This window comes from Chaetodon trifascialis, chromosome 9, assembly GCF_039877785.1.
Source record: "Chaetodon trifascialis isolate fChaTrf1 chromosome 9, fChaTrf1.hap1, whole genome shotgun sequence".
Classification (NCBI taxonomy): Eukaryota; Metazoa; Chordata; class Actinopteri; order Chaetodontiformes; family Chaetodontidae; genus Chaetodon; species Chaetodon trifascialis.
In genome coordinates, this window is record NC_092064.1 from 19,304,865 (window position 1) to 19,325,847 (window position 20,983).

Consider the following 20,983-nt stretch of genomic DNA (forward strand, 5'->3'; position numbering starts at 1 on the left):
TGTGTGTGTGTGTGTGTTTGGGAGAGAGAGCGAGAAAGAGAGAGAGAGAGAGAGAGAGAGAGAGAGAGAGAGAGAGAGAGAGAGAGAGAGAGAGAGAGGAAAAGGGGAGGAGATACAAAAGGGAGGAACAGAGTGGAGACGAAGGGAAAGAGACATAGTAAGGAGGTTTAGGAGCAAGAGGGAGTTGTTGCCGGTGGTACAGTACAGACAGACAGACAGACAGACAGACACACACACACACAGACAGACAGACAAACACAACTCATTTTCCTCCTGCTGCTTCCATACACAGCGACGATCCCAGTGTGCTTTAAACAAGCAGGGGTGGAAGTGCAGGCGACAGAGAAAGGGAGTTGCCTACTAGCAGAGGTCAGGCAGGCAGGCAGAGGGGAAGCCGGTGGATGTTTTTAAGAGTTTGCTTATCTGACACTGACAACAGGATGAGCAGCTGAGTGAGGGAGCAGAGAGGGGAGAAAAACATGGAGAGAGCAGCATTACCTACAGTGCGTTTACACAGGAGACATAGGACAGACAGGCACTGGCTACCTTGAGAGAGGTAAAAAAAAAAAAGAGAGAGAGAGAGAGAGAGAGAGAGAGAGAGAAGACACGAGAGAAAAAGAGGTAAATAGTCCACTTTGTCCATTCTGTCCAAAGGAGCGGGAGTGAGAGCCGAGGGATCGTAACACTGGAGCACAAGGATAAACCATGGACTCTGCATACATCCCACCACACCTGGACGTGAGTACTACATCCCTTTCAAACACACACACATACACACACACATCTGTATGTCTGTCAAGCCACAGGCCACAGGAACTGTGCTGCTGAAACCATTAGTCACTCTGGGGAACAACACACACACACACACACACTCATGCACATGCATACTGGCTGGCAAACTGTGTTTCTCAATCAAAATCTTGTCCGGTGAGCAGCTTGTCCAAGAATAATGTGCCCATTATGAGTTCAAAGAGCATAACGTAACACACCACCGCTGCAATGTACACAGTATGAATCGGCCCTCAGTGTTAACGCGCAGCAGCTTTAATGTGAAAAGCAGAGGTGTGTTTTTGTTCTGTATTTCACATCGGTTGAGCTGTCAGACATACGACATGAGCAGTCTCTGAGCTTTCAGCAGTCACGGGTTGGATATGTCAGTATTTCCATTGATGCTTGCGCAGCGTTGTGCCTCGGCAGGGCCCCCTGTTAACCACAATGCACTTCTGACTCTGAGATCTCCGGGCATCCCGGTGCTGAGACGAAAAGACGAGATGTGCTGAGGGGAAAAAGAAGGAGCGTGAGGATGGAAAGGAGAAAATACATGGCAACCTGTTGATTCTCTGCTCGTGCTCACACAAAAGAGACTGACGCCAAAACTTAGTCTGCGTCTGTGTGAGCGTGTGTAGACGTCAGCCAGAGCAGGTTGTAGTTATGTCGTGGAAGCGGGGGAGCACCGAGGCTACTCCACAGAACCAGTGTGTGTGTGTGTGTGTGTGTGTGTGTGTGTGTGCGTGTGTGCGTGTGTGTGTGTGATTCTAAATCTACTTCCAACTTCTCTCACATATTTACAACCCAGCTCCTGCACAGTTACACATCTTGGCGTGTGTCTCTGCGTACGTGTTGGTGCTCACTCCACCATGTGTTCAAACCTTGTTCTGTTCTTAGCATAGACAAATTTGTGTGTGTGTGTGTGTGTGTGTGTGTGTGTGTGTGTGTGTGTGTGTGTGTGCGTGCGCGCGTCTGGGTCATTAGCCAACTAATCGGTACAGCTGGGATGAATTAGAGAGCTGTTCTAATAGAGTCCAATAAAACCACACAGCACCCTACCTGGAATATTGTTCTAATGATTTCATCTGCTGCGCCTCAGTGAGCAGAACCACGACTCCACTAGCAACTGTTTTGGATATTTTTCACCCCGCTCCCCCAACATATAGGTGTATATATATATATATATATATAGATATATATTCCACAGCTCAAAGTCATGGTTAAGCATGGGAAGGATTGTGCAGTCATAACCTCACAGTTAATTGTACAGACTATGGCGCGCATGCTTAGGTTATATGGCCGCCCTGGAAAAAGAGCGGCAGTGAATGTATCCTCAGAAGTGTTCTCGGGTGTGTATATACACACTGTACATCACATTTGGGCTCATGAGGCTGTCCGACATGACATATTTTCAAGTATCTGAGTAAGCTCAGAGCAAGGAAATTAACCCTGTGGCATGTACGCTGCACGTATCATGTTCTGAAAGAAAGAGACGGCCGCATAGAAAAATGAGAACTGGAATGGGGAGGGGGAGATCAGGGAGAATGAGAGGAGGAATTTGGGAAAAGAAACACGGGAAGAACAACAGGAAGGGAAAGTTGAGGGACCAGGCGTAACATGAAGACAGCGGCGGTGGATAAATCAGCCGGCTGTGGTGACACTCCGGCCCTCTGGCCCGGCAACAGTCCGCCACACTCTTCCGCAAAAACACCATTCATTTAAGGCCTAGGAAAAAAGAGCAATATTCATGGGAGAGAAGGAAAGGGGGAGAGAGAGATAGGGAATGGGAAGGTGATGCACAAGACGTATTTTAAACAAGAAAGAGCAAGAGGCTGAGGAGAAAGTCTGAAAAATTGCAGGATGAATCAAGAGAAGGAAAGGAGAAAACACAAAAGCAGTGACATACTGTATGACAACATGGAGGACAAAGCAAAAGGACAGAGTTCAAGGAATGCAAAGAGGAAGGAGGAAGGGGAAAGGGAGCAGGGTTTGAAATAAACAGATAAAAGGAGAGGCAGGGAGAGAAACACGACAAAAGCAGGAGTCAGAAACGGACGCCGGAGGTCAGAGGTTTTAATCAGTTCAGAGAGACACGGGCCTGGCCGGCAGCGACACTCGCCTGCCGCACGCCAGGGTCACGCTACTGTCTGCTCGGGGGGTCAGGTCACATCTAATACGTCTAATAGGCCGAGCTGCAAGCATGCACACAGGGAAAAGATGCTGCGGAGCCCCAACCCTTCATCTCACCCTGACCCATTCATCATACAGCTCTCCTCCTTTGTCCCCCCCCAAGAACATTTGATTAGTCCACCTTCATGCCAGAGAGAGACAGAATAAAAAGAGTTCAGGGAGGCAGAAATAGTCAGACGTACCAGCAGGACTGGGGGATATGTAATCATAAAAATGTCAGTTTTTCCAGCTAACTGGAATGAGTCGACATCAGGGTGGGTGGTGCCCTGATGCACATGACACATAAAGATGCTAAATTAAGCCTGGATCCTCTTTGCACTGTCTAAAACTGCATACAATCAGTCACAACACAGACACCCAAGGAGAACAGAGAGGCTGTATGTGTGTCAGAGTGATGTAGGGCAAGCTGGCCTCCGCTCTTCCTCTCTTTTCGTCCGTGCTTCTCGGCCTCGCTCGGCCAGTGACACACCCTGCTGTGTGATGACTGAACCTTTGAACCTCAGAGTCACCTGGGTGGTTTTGTAGGTGAGGAAAGTACAGGAGAGAGGTGGTGTTGTTGGCCTTAATCTGCTTTACAAGCCTCCACAGTATATGGGGGAGGCTGTCCGGCCAGAGTGTCTAATCTGTAATTGTCCTCCGCTGCGTTGCCTCAGGTGAAACAGGCCTGGGTGGGGCTGTGAGAGTTTAATGGATAGCTAGCAACAATCCCACGCATGGAGGTGGCTCATTTTCCCAGGCCTGCCCTTTGAACCGCGCACCACATGAACAGCACACATACACACAACAACACATGCATAAAAATACACGCACACCTTCACACCTGTGACCTCCTTTTAACCCTTTTTCCAACAGTGTGGTAAGATTAGCTGTCATTACAGTGTCATTATGTGTTCGCTCAGCCATAAACGCCTCTGTTATCTGGCTGAAGTGAGATGAGATAAAGAGATAGAGGAGAGATACGCGAGAGCTCTACTACAACCACAGAGTTCTATGTTTGAGTAAGTGATAGACGTGGGTGCACTTACTTTTGAAAAAGAAGCATTTGTTCAGTCAACCAGGGCGTCAATTCTATTCTACTCTGTTGTGTAGCACTTAAGTTCATTTGCAGTTCAGACTGTCTTGTCTCTGACTGGTCAACAGGTTTTACTCCTTTGCTCTGATTCTTTTACACCTCACCTCGACCTCTTTGGGTCGTTAACTTGCTGGCTTCTAATTACCAGCTCAGTTATTAACACCTGCACTACAGAGGTGCGGGGTGTTAGCCAGGTCGGTAATTGTGTGACCCTCTGTCTGAGGTCACGAGTAAAGGAGCACTGTTGTGGCATCTGTGGGGGTTTAGTCAGAATTAATGATGCAGGCAGAGGCAGTATAAAAATAATTCTGCTTCAGGAATTTGAAAATCATGAGTCTCTCTCTTCTCTTCCCACTCTGGAGGAACTCAGCAGAGATTTTTAGGTAAACGATCAAGCTTCAAGAGGTGCAAACCACAAAAGCTGCATATTTGAGCATACCTTTATTAAAGACACACTGATTAGTTGAGCAGGGACGGATTTGCTTTAGCATGGCATTATCACGGCATGCACAGCTAAACTCAGTTTGAACTTTTTCAAAAGCAGGGCATCATCATCCTCTAGTGAATCTGTTTTACACGCAAAACACTAATTAAACCAGATCATCCATTTCTTGTGTCTCAGTTTTCATTATCAGTTTTCTCTATCAGATTATCGCTCTGCATTGCACACAAAACTTCCACAGCACATGCACTTATGTGGCACCTTAGCACACATCAGCAACAGAGTTTGTTTGGATGATGTCTCTATTTGCAATTTCATGTCAATATATTGCATATGAATGAAAATACCATAAACGCGCAAAGCTCTTCTCTTTCCTTCTGACAATTAACATCAGTCTCTCCAAAGCATGCTGTCAGTTCCTTTGTCCTCATTACTCCAGAGGCAACGTCCACATTCTTCTAGAAAATTATCCTTCCTGATCTGCAGGAGTCCAAAGTCACGAAGCAATGATTGCTGCAACGTAATGCTTTAGAGCAGAGTTGATCCAAATTTAAACAGTCTTCCCGTCACCAAATTTCAAAAGGCAGGATTTAAGCCTGATTTCAGACTAAACTGGCAGGTGTTCAGATAAAAGGACCAACATAAAATAACAGCTGCATCTGAGTTCAAAATGTTTTTTGAAGCTTTGTTGAATGTTTGTTTCTGTCAGTGATTTTAACAGCATTCATTTAATTAGGCCTTTAAATGTAAAGATTTGCCTTGGAAAGCTACTGAATGTTTAATCCTGTGATTTGAAAGAAAGAGATAAGAAAAACATCTATTTGTCTGACATTGTGACAGGCCTCTTCAGCTCCATTACTAGAGTCACTAGAGTCCACAGTGATTAACATGAGACGCCTTTCGTACACAGCACTATCATCTCTTTCACAAACACACGCAGCATGATTAAATCACAGATGGAGACTGTTTAATTACTCCTGCTTAGGTGTCCTAGGAAATAAATGGGTCTTGGGGGTAAGAAGCTGGCCATAAATTAACAGAAAAAAAAATAAAGTGGCACTGTTTCTACAGCCAGGAGTAACAAGCACACAACTTCATATGGACAGTAAATTTCTTGAACATATGCCCACGTGAAGCCGGAGGACTGATGAGAAACTAGTGTGTCCAGGAAGGAGAAGACATAAGCATGATATACAGAGTCCAGGAGCATCTCAGAGGAGCTATCTCTTTTGCAGATTTCTCAACCAATACTTTATATAGTGTCATTATGTCATATGATTTACATTGCTCCTGTATAAAACACACATTGTTCACCAGCATGAAAAACTCAAACTGAACCTGTCCTCACAAGTTTGTTTCTTGATGTTTAGATTGCTTCTCTTTTTTTTTTCATCTTACCACTTCCTCTCTTCTTTTCCCCACCGCACCTGTCCTCCTATCATCTCTCCTCTCGCTCCTCCTATCTCCCTCCAGGTCCACCATGTTCCCTGCTAACCTCCTGCTCCTCATGGTCCTGCTGCTACCTCAAGCCTCGTCTGGTCGCCAGGGTGGAGACACCAGCAAGATCGACCATGGCAGGGTGTCCCCCATGCCTTCCTCCTTGTCGCCCCCACTTGCTGGCTCCCTCCTGAAGCCCAGTCTGGCTCAGACCATCCAGAGTCTCCTCCTGAGCCGGCTGGGCCTGCAGTCGCAGCCAAACCCCCGGCCCGGAGTGCCGGTGCCTCGGTACCTCCTGGATCTTTACCGCTTCCACCAGCAGCAGTACCATCTAGTGGAGGACCCTTCATTTAGCTTCCCCAGCCAGCACATCCAGCAGGCTAACACCGTACGCAGCTTTCACCACAATGGTATGTTCACAGAGACAGTGCTGTGCCCAGGTTTTACTGGATGTGAAACAATGAACTCTCTTTATCAGCCAAGGATGAAGTATGAAGACTGATTACGGCTAAAGATTGTAATAACGATTATTATAGATAAGATGTCACAATCCTGCGAGCACATTTTGATATGTCTCACACCTAACACTCCAGTTCTGATCATCTGGCTGAACTGACCTGTTAGGGGTCCCCCAGGGCAAACATTTGCTGTCGGCCTCCCAGTAGTCCCCCTCGTACTCTTCACAGAGGGAATTCACAACAACTGTTCTCTACAAGACCAGCCCACAAAATTCACCTGTAATGTGAAAGTTGACCTTAGTTGATATTGTGCTTTGGTGGTGGAAAATCCCAAACAAATTTGCAGTTAATCAACATACAGGGCCCTGGGGCAGTTGCCAGTATTGCTTGATCTGTAAACCAGCCTTCACACTGATACAAAAAGTACAATGAACAAATCAGAAGAGAACAAAAAGCAAGCAAACTGTGCGAAAGGTGCACTTTTTACTTCCCTCAGTTTAAAGCACCAGCACATCGAAGTACAAGTGATGACTTGTAATGGTTCAGTTTAATCGGTGAACTTGGTATCTTCTTGCAAAAAGTTGGAACTTGCATCATGAGCTATATATAAATCTGCTGATATTAGTAAATAGTTTGGCAATTTTCCTACTTTTGAGAGCAGTCAAGGAAGATCTGGCAAACTGAGGGCCTGTTTGTGTCCTGTTCAATGTAAAGAAAGTCTATGTAAATATAAACCCCACTAAACTCCTGCCCCCCCATCTCTCTTCCTCTTTCTCTTAGAGGCCCTTGCAGACAACTCCAAAGCAGAGGACCACAAGAGGCTGCACATCTCCTTCAATATTTCCTCCATCCCTGAGGATGAGAGGGTGCTCTCTGCTGAGCTTCGGCTGCTCCGCAGTGACAGAGCCCCCTTGGGCCCTGGGGCCCACAGACTAAACATATACCTCTCTGAGAACCATGAGGACCCTGAGCTCACCCTGCTGGAGACAAGGTTACTCACCACTGGTCGCCACAGTCATAAAGCAAGTGGTTTCTGGGAAGCTTTTACCTTAAATACAGAGCTCTTCCAAAAGGCCCTTGCTGGGACCGGCAGCCTGGGCTTCCTCCTGGAGGTCAGACCTGAGAACAACACCACCTCGCTCCCTGAGCAGAGCCTCTCCTCTGCTGCAGGTGAGGAGGAGGCACAGAAACACAAAGAGGGACACCTGAGGGTATGCAGGTCTGTGGGTCAGGATGAGCACAGCTGGGCCCAGGAGAGACCCCTCTTGGTGACTTACAGTCATGATGGGCGTGGAGAGCCCTTAGTCAAACATGGCAGGCGGACCCCCAGTGGTGGCCAGAGGATGAGAGGGAGAAAAGGGACAAAAGAGAGGGCCAGGAGCAGCAGCAAGGGCCGCAATAGAGGCCAAGCCTGGGGGAGGGCCAAAAAAATGGGGTACACAGTGCCAGGGTGGGGTCGTGACAAAGGAGGGGCCAGTTGGAGCGAAGGCGTAAGGGTGAAAAGAAATGGTGGTCGTGCTGCCAAACTGAAACGCCTTTCCCGTAACAGATGCCGCCGTCACCCTCTGTATGTAGATTTCAACGATGTGGGGTGGCACAAGTGGATCATTGCGCCCAGCGGCTACGACGCCTTCTTCTGCCTGGGAGAGTGTCGCTTTCCTCTGGCTGACCACATGAACTCCTCCAGCCATGCCATGGTGCAAACTCTGGTAAACTCTGTGAATGGAGCAGTGCCCCGTGCCTGCTGCGTCCCCACCTCCCTCAGCCCCATCGCCCTGCTCTACCTGGACCCTCAAGACCGAGTGGTGCTGAAGAATTACCAGGACATGGTGGTGGAGGGCTGTGGCTGCCGGTAGTGGGCTCAGCCAGACAGAGGAGCATCGAGGGCATAGGAGAAAGACAAAGGCATGGCCAGCTAGCTATAACCAGATGATAGAGACAAATGTAGCAGCATTAGAAAGGTGGGTGGAGAAGAAAGAGATATGGGAATGCATAAAGCAGCAAAAACATCATCAAAAAGGGTCAGACATATAAAGAGAAAAGAAAAGAGTGAGTAGCAGACATAATCTTCTGCACATGATAAATGATTAGACAGTAAGGCAGAGGAGGAAGTGCAAGCAGAAATATGATCAACACAGGCAGCGAACTGCCAGGAATTACTTTTCACTTTCGCCCATTTAGCGATGATGCAGCTGTGTCCACCATCAACTGACAAGCTCCTTGTGCTCCCATGAGAAGCCAGCGCTTTAACATCAGAAGGTGTCTGTTCTGTATTCCTGTGTTGCCACTCATCTCACTCCCACACGACTGTCTGACAGGCACATGTGTTTAGCTGCTGCGGAGGGCAGCCGACATGGCAGCACAGGCAGTTGTGGGCTAACTTCGATTTAAGCTCTGGAGCAGAACTTTCTGATGGACTTCCTGATGATCAACAGCATTAGCAACACGACAATGGCACTAGCACGGCATCTAAACTTAGTGTGACAGTGTTGTTTCTGCAGTGTTTGAACCGAGAGTAGGGTGCACCTGTTTTTATGAACGTTAATATAATGACAGACTGCCGCTTACAAGCACCCCTACATCACAAGCTATTTAAAACCACAACAATAATGCTGAAGAACTATTATGCTATTGTTTGAATGTACTACTATCACTATTATTTAAAAAAGAGAGACTTTTTTTGTACATTCCTTTTGCAGACGTGAAGAAAATCTAAGTGATGGTTGTCCTGTGATTATGCATAATTCCACTTCTAACTTAAAAGACACATTATGTATTTAAATAGCAGCAATATGGTGTATTTAATCTTGAAAATATTTAAGATACCTGCACTCAACGGAGCATACAGCAAACTGAAAGCCCGCCGTCCACATGAAGTAAGTTATGGTAGCTTGACATCCGTACAAATGTTCAGTGTATTGAATTAACAGTCTGTGTTACTTCCAACCTTATCATTGCACACATTTTGGTGTACAACACATGATAGCAGACATACGTGGTGTTGCCTTTCAAAGCTCAACTAACAAGTCAATGGAAAGCTCTGTGTATTGTAGCTACTGAAGTGTGTAACAACAGGTGTCTTTGCTAGTTGTGTCTGCATGTGTCAAGAAAAAAAGTAAGACTGATATTAAAGCTGGGACTTCAGTGCCTTTCAAACAGGGGCTTTAAAAGTGTTCTCCGCTGAGCTTAGTAAATGGTTTTCAGTGTTGCATTTTTCTCTCTAAATGGAAACATCTAAGCAACAGCTTGTAAAATGTTTGACAATATACCTCTAATAAACAAAGCAAACAGTACAAGTGCCACGTGACTTTTCTTTTGCATCAGTCATTTTGTCCTAAAGTTTTTTTCTTTATCTTGGGCATGAAAAATGCCTCATGTGTATACATTTTTCTTCAGCCTGCAGTGGAATTTCTGCCATGCTCAGGAAGAAAGCCAGAAGAAGTGTAATCTAAACACAATCTAAACAGATCTGTGTGTATGATACTGTAGCTAAGGAAGCAGCATTAAATTCTCACATCGAAACAGCTGTGAGGCTGAGAGTGATGTTTAAATGTGAGGGGGAAAGGTCTTATCTGCACCACACAAAACCACTGTATCACTTCACATACCACCTGTGAAGAGTGCACATGTGTTTCTGATCCCAGATATCACACATGGATGCAGAAACACAAAGACAGGCAGAGAAAGAGAGAGAGAGAGACAGAGGGTCGATGAAGGGAAGCAAAAGTTTGCACCCTGTGCTGCAGGTCATTCCTCAATCCAGGGGTCAAACAGCGTCTTTGACCTCCACATTCCTGCATGTTAGCAAGGAGCCTGCCCTCTCTGCCACCACCAGATGGACCGTCTCACTGCAGCTTACAGGTGAGTGAAGCCTACCACCTGTCAGGGGAAGGGACAGGGTGCGATCTGGTTTCACACCAAACGCACAAGTGTGAAGTTTGCCCGAGGTAGAGAGCAGAAAGAAGTGCTGCACGTAAGCCATGAGCATCCCACAGAGCAGCTACCGTAACTGAGATGCTACAGACTCCGTGAGAATGTAAACAATCAGAGTAAAAACTTTCCTAAGTGGTACTCCCCTCCTAGCTTTTTTATACAAAAACCCAAAAATATCACAGATCACTTCCCAGGAATATATCACCCTTTTCACAGAAAAGCAAAGGAAGTGTGAAAGAGGCAGATAAAGATGTGCACATAAGGTGTATCGTAGAGTTCTTGTAACTCCAGTGCATTTTATCCCATTGGCTATAACACATCATGGTTCACTTAGTGGTTGAGCGATAACCTCTGGCCTTCTTTCCTCCATGACCCCCTACTCACTGTTTCACCTCCAGTCCATCCGTTACTCTACCTTTCCTGACTCATCTATCTCTCTCATCCCTCAGCATCCACTTTGCAAATCGCAGCGTCGTCAATCTCACTTTTATCTCAGCCTATTTGTCAATCGCCTGCCTGCCCTTGCACGGTTTCTGCTTCCAAACTTCCTTCTTCTCCCGGGTCTTGATTAGAAACACTCTCCATTTGTCCCTCATGATGAAGTGAGTGGAGTGATAACTATGTGATACTGCCAGACAGTGTGAAATTGAATACTTTTTACAACATTAAGGCTGCTTTGAAGGGAGAAATCAAAAGAAACTGAATGTTAAGGGGTTAAACGGTCTGTGGAGCTAACAAGGTGTTTAATTGTGTATATGTTTTACGTAACATAACAGACACTGCTGATCAGATATTCCTGCATTCTGACTGCAGCGATTGTCTGAAAAGCTGATCACACCTTGACCTCTGCCTTCAGCAAGGCTGCCTCTATCTCATATCTATCTTTGAAACACGTTTCTTAGCTCTCTCCTTTCTCTCACACGGGTGCTCTGGTTATGAATTGTTACGGGTGAGGTTGTGGAGCACAAAGATGGGATATGACCAGGCTTATCTTGTCAGGTGTGGACTGTGTTTGAGGCTGGGTAGCAGCAGCCTTGACCCAGTCAGCCCCGAGGAACACCTTCCCTCAGTCCATAAATCATGCTGAGAGAGCTATGGAGGGTTACTCCCAATGAAAGGGCCGCATGGACACATGGCCACGCTTCTGACCAGGTGTTTATCTGTGATGTGCGCCAGATAAGCGCTGGGAGAGCAGGAGGGAGTACAAATGCCTCACATTACAGAAACTTCTTTGCACGAGGAGTGGACGTGGTGTACCAGGGATTTTTCGATAATTACTACCAGAGTTTGCTTCACAAAAATGGTGTAGCAAAGCCGAAGCCAGATTTTACAAATGCTGGGGCCCAAAGAGTCCAGAGGAAGAAACCAGACTATGAATTCCAATTTCTAACTTTTTAACATTACCAGTTTTAATTATTTCAGCTTCTTTTCTGAGAAATCATGTTATGTCAGTTTGGCATTACAGATGGTGCTAAATGCCACCGTGCCCATGACCCTCCACTGCCATTGCTGTGGAGATTAAAAAGGCTAAAGTACAAATCGGACGAGTGTCCTCAGTAGTGTCTCTGTGCCAAAGTTTTAAAATGTTTTGTAAACAAATCCCAGGTATTTAGGACTGTATTATTACATTACCCAGTAACACATGAGCAACATGAGCACTATCATACGCGGATGGCAGGCGTGCATATTACTCCCTGGTTCACCGCAGTGTAGTCCACAAGGACCGGCCTGTCACTCTTCATGCCCACTCTGACAGAGCTGAAGTGAGCCACAGATGGAGGCAGCCTCGTTCGTCCCTGGTGTCGCCTGCAGACTGACAGCCTGGTCCATGGAAACTGCAGTACCCCCTCCTTTGACTGTTGGACTCACTGCTGTGTCAACTATGCAGCCCACCCACTGTATATAGGAAACATTTAATGATACCTGCCTGAAGCACATATTGGATCACTACCAGCAATAGCTTATGCATTTTCAGATTTCAATATGAGGATCGAATAAAGAATTTCACCATTTGTCTACAGGCAAAAACACACAAGCATATTTACCGGCTCAGAAATTTGAAACCCTGTTGGCTGTTTTACAAATGGCACAGCTACAAAGAGTGTGTGCCTGCAGTGATGATAAATTAAAGCCAAGATGACAGTGATATACCAGCAGCAGAAGTACAAGGGCATCACTTACTACCGGGGTCACAGACCCTTAATGGCTGCAAAATATTCCCTTTTGGACATCAGAAATAGTTTTCAATCATGCTAACCCCTTAAGCCCACTAAATTGCTGTTTGATACATATAGTGTGTCACACAATAAAATGATAGTGTCCCAAATCACTGTGGCAGATGTGGATGTATCCACCAGTTGTAGGCTGCTGCTGCTGCTGCTGAGTTGGTGGTTTCAGTCTGGAACACATAAAACAGATAGCGAGGGTCTTGGGTTTCGCTTCTGAGCTTCAAAGACAGACTCATACTGAAACCGAACGAGCAGAACTGGACCTCTGGGCCACGGAGTGAGGCAGGTGCAGCACGTCGAAACGCTGGGCACGCCGACCGGAAGCAGACCCGTCACGAGCCAGAACCCTGACCCCTGAAGCCAGGGAGGGCTGCAGTCTAAGTGCATGTCTCTTTTTTTTCCAACTCTGCGTGCATGTGTGTTTGATGTAGCAGTGTGGAGGTTGCATAAGAACCAGCTGTTGTCCTGAATCCATCTATGTCAGTCGTGTTGGCCTGAAAATATATGTATACACGCACCAGATATGACATCTTCATCAAAAATGAAACCAGTTTAAAGAGTGAATGAACCGTCTGTATACTCTTTTTTTCTTCCTCTTCTGTCGTCTGTCTATCTCTTCATTTATGTTTTCATTTCATCTTCCCTCCTCCCATTCCTTTACAGCTCAACATTGAAAAATGATGTTATTTCAGGTGTCTCACAATGCGGATGCTGTCCCTGCTCGAATGGAAATTGCATTCATTCCTTCCTCCCCTTCTGCTGTTTCTGCCTTCTCCCACCATCTCTGATTTGGTTTTGACACTCAAGGCACATGTTCAGGGAAATGTACCACTGGAGTTGAGAAGAGGGTGGAGATGTTCTTAGTTCAGGTTTAATTAGACCTGTGTGGAGGATGGAGGCAGAGATTTGGACTCTGTGAGATCTCCCCCCTCACAGCAGTTACCCGTTAATTCTTCCCTGGAGCAGCCAGCATTAAAGGTTCAATACAACTTGTGGTGGTGGTGCTGCAGTGGTGGAAGAGGTAAAAGTAGGAAGAAGCCATCTCTCTCTGTAAAAATACTCTGCAGTTAAAGTCCTGCATTCAATATTTCACTTAAGTAAAAGTACAAAAGTATTAACAGAAAAATGTATTTAAAGTATTCATTGTTATATCATTGTATACAGTATGTCATATTCTATTACTGATGCAGCAACACATAAGCAGCATTTTAACACTGATGGAGCACATTTCAACTACTTTACAGTATATACTGTTGGAAAGTCAAATCCATAGTTCAGTGTTATACCTAAAAATCAAAAATCTTAATCTGTGGAATAACTAGCAACTAACGCTGTTGTGAGATGTGTTGGCAGATTTTACTCAATAAAAAGAAACACCATGAAAGAGAGTGAGAAATTTGCATCACCCTGCCACAATTATCACTATCACTCCATCTGTGTCCTCAGTGTCCTCCATCACTGAAATCACAAGGCCCAGACCAGCAGCGGCATAAACACATCCATCACTGATGGTTACCTGTTGATGAGCCAACAGACCAATAACAAACAGAGCCGAGGGGCAGAAAGACTGAAACAGAACCTGTCGCACAGCCTGTGAAGAAAATATAAGGAGGACACAAGTGATGAAGGAAGAGAGAGATGGTGAGGAGAAAGACAGGAGCTGGTGGACAGCTGTTGGTCTGTTTACTTCGAGGATATCCCTCTTCTCCAGATGTTTAGCAGCACACAGAGGAAAAGGGAGAGAGAGAGAGAGAGAGAGAGAGAGAGAGAGAGAGAGAGAGAGAGAAGGGCAGAGGCGAGGATGAGAGTGATTGGAGGTTCGGTGGCGGTTGCCAGGTTGGACTCATCATGGTGTATTTTATGACTTGCACATTCAAAGTGCTACGTGGTCAGCAACCGGGAATCAGTGGTAGGAATGCCCTGTCACGGGATAACACAGGAAACACCAGGCTCACAATGAGAACCAACATCCACTGATCCCAATAAATCACCCCCAGAAGTAAAAGACATAAATTAAAAAGTAAAGTGAAACAACATAAAGCAAAAATCGCGGCATGGATATGATCAGTTAACCTGTAAGTAATTAACTCATGTTCTCATGTAGAAAAACGATTCAGTGTTTTGTTTCTTCTCACACTTCCACAGGTACCTCTAATCTCTGGCTGTATTTCCAGGTTTTGTGACCTGGGGGATTTTTCTGGCAGGGGCCTCTTTGTTTCTTGTCTAGCGTGTCAGGAGGAAGAGGCTTAAACCACAGGATTTGGTTTTGCTGTTAATTTCTGTGGAGTGAGATTAACTCCTGTGCAAGTACATCCGCTGAATTGGAGGGAGCTGTCGGCGTATATCAATGTAGCCACTGTCTGACACAAAGTCTCCCTCCTATCGGGCAGAAGAGGGAGGAAGGCAGAAAAAGCAAGAGGGAAAATCAAGGAAAAGGGTGACAAGGGGAGGAAATGAGTTAAAACTCAAAGTGGGACCTAAACATTTGCTTCACTAGGATGAGAGGTTATCCCTCTTCATCCTGTAACAAAGCAATATAGCACCAATGCAACACACTTATGGCAAAGCTCAAATAACAGGGCAAGTCTGTGGACCACTAAGGTGTCAAAGTGTGAAAAATAGGAAGGTCATTGATGTCAATGAATAATCACCATGGGTGATATTCTTAAACAAGAAGACCATCCCCACCTCCAGCTATGTTACCTCCCTGTCATCCTTTCTTATAGGCAGCTTCTCATTGTACTTTTTCTCAGTTCCAGACTCGTTCATTGCAGTTTCACATGTGTCTGAGTCTAAAAACAGGGCTGATAACAGGCGCATGAATAACTAGGGCGCATCACCGAGCAGCAGCGGTACATGATGCTCCTGAGATGCATTAACACAGGCCGCAGCCTTTCCAACCTCCCTGCAAAAAAAGTGAAAGGAGGAAAAGAAAAAAAACCTGAGACAGGGACAGAGGAAAGAAAGGGAGAGGAGGGGGAAGGCCTGGCATAAAGATTAGATTAGCACTTTAAAACATCTGTGAACTCGTCTGGCCCAAGCTACCGCTTCCCCACAGATTTGGGCCCGATCTCACATTTTCTTTCCTCCACTTCCTCTCCACTGCTCTTCACCTCTCCTTCCTCCACCCTCGTCCTCCTTTTTGTGGTTTATCTACTCTGTTTGTTCCGTCATTGGTCTTTAAAGTTTAAGGGTAAGGCCGGTGTTGTTTTATCTTTTAATTTTAATGAGCAAGTCCTGTCTGTGTAGCCTGCCTTTGCTCGTGTCATTGTGCCAGAGAACCCCACTCTCATCTAAAAATGAAAACCCAGTGACTACATTTTAGATCTCTGGAGAGTCGCTCTGTCTCAAACAGCTTTTTGCACTCGTGTCCTTCACTGTTGAGTATGTGGTGTATTGCGAGGATGTCCATGGTGTGCTGGCAGAGCAAGAACAAGCCAAAGGTTCAAATTAGTTAAAGCACTGCTTGAGCTGAAAGACAGTTGGAAAAAAGGTTCACTTAGTTTCTGTTTCCAGAGCTGAGCAATTACAAACTGGCCTCGTATCGAGACCATCGAGACAAGAAATAGCTATTGGCCTGGAAAAACATCAGCATGCACGTACAGCTACCAGGTTTGTTACAAAATACTGTTTGAGTCTCTGAAATGTGAGTCACTGCTGGCAGCTTTAGCACTAGCACAAGGTGGCGCCCTCAGGCGTTCCAGAGGGGTTACTATTGGGCCACCCACCGACCCCTGTTTTTCTGCTGTAATGTGAATACACTCGTGCAACCTAAGGTTTATGTTTTCCTGACAAGGACCTCTTGTGGCAGAGTGCATAATGACGTTGTCTGTCAGGAATAGCATGACCTTACTGTACAGCCAGGGTATGCCTGACAGTAGATAGTGTCCTACGAACACATCTGAAGGCTAAAGTGCTTTTAGGCCACAACAAGGGGCAAGACACAATAATTGTTCCAGTGGGAATAATGATACTCACTTTTTTCCTCAAAGGCATTAATGGTGAAGTTCAACACCTGCTTATTCTGTCACCTCTGCACATCAGTGGCCAGTTGTTGTATGAAGTGGGCCGTGAATGTTGAATTGTCCCTTTGATGTGGGCAAGGGGATCCAGACACTCTTTGACAATCCAGCAAGCACGTTGGTTGAAGCATACTGCCTTTATGGCGCCCAAACCCTCTTATGAAAGACGTAGGGATGGATTTTGTCGTAGGTTGGAGGACTTTCCACAATCAGCATGCTCAGGGATATGGCTCCTTGCTAACACTACTTTTTCTACATTTCTGCTATTTTGATAAGGAATAAACTACACAGCCAGCTTTGATCATAGTGAACCAAATGTTACAGCATGGTGATGAATTCATATGCATAGTATGTCAGCTCATATGTACTTCCCATGGAGCATGCAACACTCCCACCTTCCCAGAGGGTTGTTTATTTAAGGCTTGATAATGTGTGCTACATTAAACACCCTCAGCAAGTGAAGGTATGGGACGGCATTCCTCCAAACTCTGTTCACATCACTATTATGCATCCATTGGGAAGAAAGCATTGGCCTGGTTTGGAGGAAAAGGGTTTCCTCCGTTCCTTTCCCCTTTAGCCATGAGCTTGTTTCCAGCAGCACTGAGCTGTAACTCCAAAGGGAGGAAGGGTGGGAACAGTATGAAGACAAAGCGATGGAAAGACTGATATATACCCTCTAATCTCCACTGGTGGGCTGGTGGAGGCTCAATTATTCTGTCTGAAAATTAAGAGATGAGCTGAGGCTCATGGGGGACCACAGGAATGTCAATCTAAAACCACAAATGTGGACTGAATGCTGTATATTCTTAAATGAACTGCATGATATCTCAAGGAAACTTCACTTGCACACTCAAAAACTTCACAAAACGTAGCCGAAACAGTTCCTCAATAGCACAATTTGGTAATGTGCAGCAAGCAGAAAAGGAATCCATCAATGATTTGTAGAATTAGCTTTTTGCGCTAGTGTCACTTTCATATGGCAGCTTCAGTGGTTGTAGCCTCACATAACCCTGTTTGTCTGCCCTAATGTAAGCTGCAATCATCTCCATTTGTGGAGATTTAGGTTACGTTAAAAGAAAAAAAAAAAGTTCACATCTAGCACAATCACTGTAGTTATAGACACTGGTCTGGAGTTAAGGCTAATGTTAGGCGTAGTTGTCCACGCTCAGCTGAAGTGCTTTCTGGATGAACATGATATTCTTGAAGTCTTCCAGTCTGGTTTTAAAGCTCTACATAGCACAGAATCAGCGTTACTCAGGGTCTTCAATGACATCCTCCTGGCTAATGATTCAGGTGACTATGTGATTCTTGTCTTGCTGGACCTAACTGCTGCCTTCGACACAGTGGACCACAATATTTTAGTATCTCGGCTGCAGCATCTAGTGGGCATCTGTGGTAGTGCACTGGAATGGTTTAAGTCATATCTGGCAGACAGAACTATGTGTGTGAACATTGCTGGTTCTGAATCTTCCTCTGCTCCTCTACTGTATGGGGTTCCACAGGGCTCAATTTTAGGCCCCTTGCTCTTTTCATTGTATTTATTTCCTCTGGGGTCCATTCTGAGAAAACATGGCATCTCTTTCCACTGTTATGCTGATGACAGTCAGATATATGTGCCACTGAAGAAAAAACATGCTTTCTCTATTAAACAACTTCTGTTATGTCTTGACGACATCAAAGCCTGGATGGCCCTGAACTTTTTAAATTTTAATGAAAAGAAAACGGAGGTGTTGATGTTTGGACCCAGTGGCCCCTGTGAAAACCCCCCTGTTGATTTGGGCCCCTTGGCTCTTTATGTGAAGCCAACGGTCTCAAACCTGGGTTTTAAGATGGACGGTGATTTTAAATTGGACCGTCAGATAAGTGCATTGGTCAAATCGAGCTTCTTCCATCTCAAGCAATTGGCAAAGGTGAAGCCTATTCTCCAAGGTCAGCACTTTGAAACAGTGATCCATGCCTTTGTTACTTCTCGGCTGGATTACTGTAACACACTTTATTTTGGAGTCAGCCAGTCTTCCCTCTCACGTCTCCAGTTGGTCCAGAACGCTGCTGCTCGTCTCCTGACTGGAACACGTAAGAGGGAACACATAACGCCCATCCTGGCCTCCCTCCACTGGCTGCCTGTGCATTTTAGAGTTCACTTTAAGATTCTTTTATTTGTTTTTAAATCTTTAAATGGTCTCGCCCCGCCTTACCTCTCTGAGCTGCTTCATCTTTACGCTCCTGCTCGGTGCCTCAGGTCAGCTGATCAGCTGCTCCTGGAGGTACCGAGGTCAAAGTTGAAGCTCAGAGGGGATCGTGCCTTTTCTTTCACTGGCCCAAGATTATGGAACGACTTACCTTTGTGCATTAGACAGGCCCCCTCATTGTCCATTTTTAAAACTCTCATTTCAACAACTCATTTTATTTATTTATTTATGTTCCTATGTGCAGCACTTTGTCACAGCTGAGGTTGTTTTTTAAAGTGCTTTATAAATAAAGTTGAGTTGAGTTGAGTTAGCATCTCTGTCCTGCTATTGGTTTTATGCAACCAAACACGGCTGTGTTGGAAGCCTCAGTCTTTTTCTGTCTACAAAAGATGTCATTTCAGCTGGCAAAATCAACATTTGCCACTTATAAATGAAAAGTATAGATTTTAGAAGTGGTAGATCTGTCTCCCTAAACTGTTTATTTGCTGTGCTAAGACATAAGGCTTGAGAAGCATAGCAACAGTAACTGAGGGGGGCGGAGCTTAGCGAAGTATCGCAGGCCAGGTGAAACAGTCTGTTTGTGGTTGGCTGCTCTAAATATAATATTTGTGTTGAAAAACAATCTTCCTCACATCTCTCTCTGTGAAACTCCTCGTCTTTCGCTGATATATTTCCCCTCTCTGTTTTTAATGTCGACCTTTTCTGGCTCGACTAAAACAAACTTTAATTCAAAATCCAGCTTTTATTGACAATTTCACCATCAAACAGATGTCCAGCAGAGACCAGCGGTTTACTGGAAGCATGTACCCTTTTTAAAGAAAAACAAGCCGCCACATGGTCCTGCACATCCCCGAACCTTGGTCTGAGTCAAGATCAGGTGTGTGTGTGTGTGTGTGTGTGTGTGTGTGTGTGTGTGTGTGTGTGTGTGTGTGTGTGTGTGGGGATGATATGTACCTCACATTTGGCAGGTTGTGACAACAGCTAGTAGGAAGGAAGAGAATAGAGGCCAACATGAGGCCATGGAGCATTTCCATCTGGGCGCTTACGGGACATCAACAAAGCCTGTTGTAATAACAATGAGCACTATAGCAGGTGTCCATATTATACTTGTTTTGAAGACGCCTGGCAATAGAATTGAGAAAAAAAAAACTGTTACAAAATACTTGCTTAATATGAAATAGTATTATGTTTTATTGGGGGAGAGAGAGACATCCTGATTGTGGTTTGGTCACAGCATGGAAACACCAAAAACATGTTATATAAACATCCGTCACACTCCATTTGAATTAATTTATTTAGGAAGCCGCTCAGGAACCAAAGGCTCAGAGGGTGTACTCCTTTAAGGCGCAGACAATGGTAACCACAGACAAAGTGTGAGTATATCTAACAGACATACACAGCAAGTAGCAAGAATATCAGGAAAACCAGCAATCAGTAAAACAGGCACGAAAATCATTATCTGATTAATGTGCAGCTCCAAAATGCTGCTGTTTGTATTAACAGGTCAAACATGCTTCGATTGACATCTGAATCACTGCGAGGGAAAATAAATCATCAGCACTAATTTAATCGGTAATTCACATTCTAATTCAATAACCAGCTGTTCTCAAGTGTAATTAAATAACAAACAGAACAGATATTGATAGTTTCCACAGTTATTTTATGTCCCTTTTTGTTTTTTGATTTTTTACTATTTTATTTCCCAGTTTTGTGGAGTTTGTCACAAGCGTGCACGTGCCTGCAGTTGTTTTCATGATGACTGCATGAGGTGTCCGAGCTTACTGCTGTCACACATGTTCTCATGAGCGCCTCATGCTGTCTTGTTAGTCTGTTAGTTGTAGGTGAAATTCACCAGAATGATCAAGACATGAGGAGTTCCATCTTTTCCCTGACTTCACTTTGGGATAACAAACATATACTGTACTTACTTACGTACCAACAATGATCAGTCGGACCCAAAGTCAACATGTCAGGGTCTTGCCAAGCTGCAACTGAGCAATCAACACTTTCATCTGTCCAGTGGTCCTTCCATCTGTCCCTCTGTCCCCTCATCCCTTTTCCAGTCTTATTTTGGCCAAAGCAACAGCACAATAACATAAATCACAGGTCTGCTTGTAGCCAGAATGAGAAAACCAAGCCTGAAGCTGCAAGAGCATCTGGTCTTCCCTCTAAAACGCACACACATTCACAGACATGCACGCAAACAAACACAACTCTGAGGACAGCCTTGAGCTGTCAGCACAG

At 45.2% G+C, this 20,983-nt stretch overlaps 1 protein-coding gene across 1 annotated transcript; it reads left to right on the plus strand.

Moving 5' to 3' along the window:
• The first annotated feature begins 241 nt into the window (after window positions 1-241).
• On the plus strand, window positions 242-9,651 carry bmp16 (bone morphogenetic protein 16). Its single transcript, XM_070971302.1, has 3 exons — window positions 242-738; window positions 5,946-6,319; window positions 7,148-9,651. Exons 2-3 carry the CDS (start codon window positions 5,953-5,955, stop codon window positions 8,221-8,223), a joined length of 1,443 nt encoding a protein of 480 aa, XP_070827403.1. The 5' UTR covers window positions 242-738; window positions 5,946-5,952; the 3' UTR covers window positions 8,224-9,651.
• The last annotated feature ends 11,332 nt before the right edge of the window (window positions 9,652-20,983 follow it).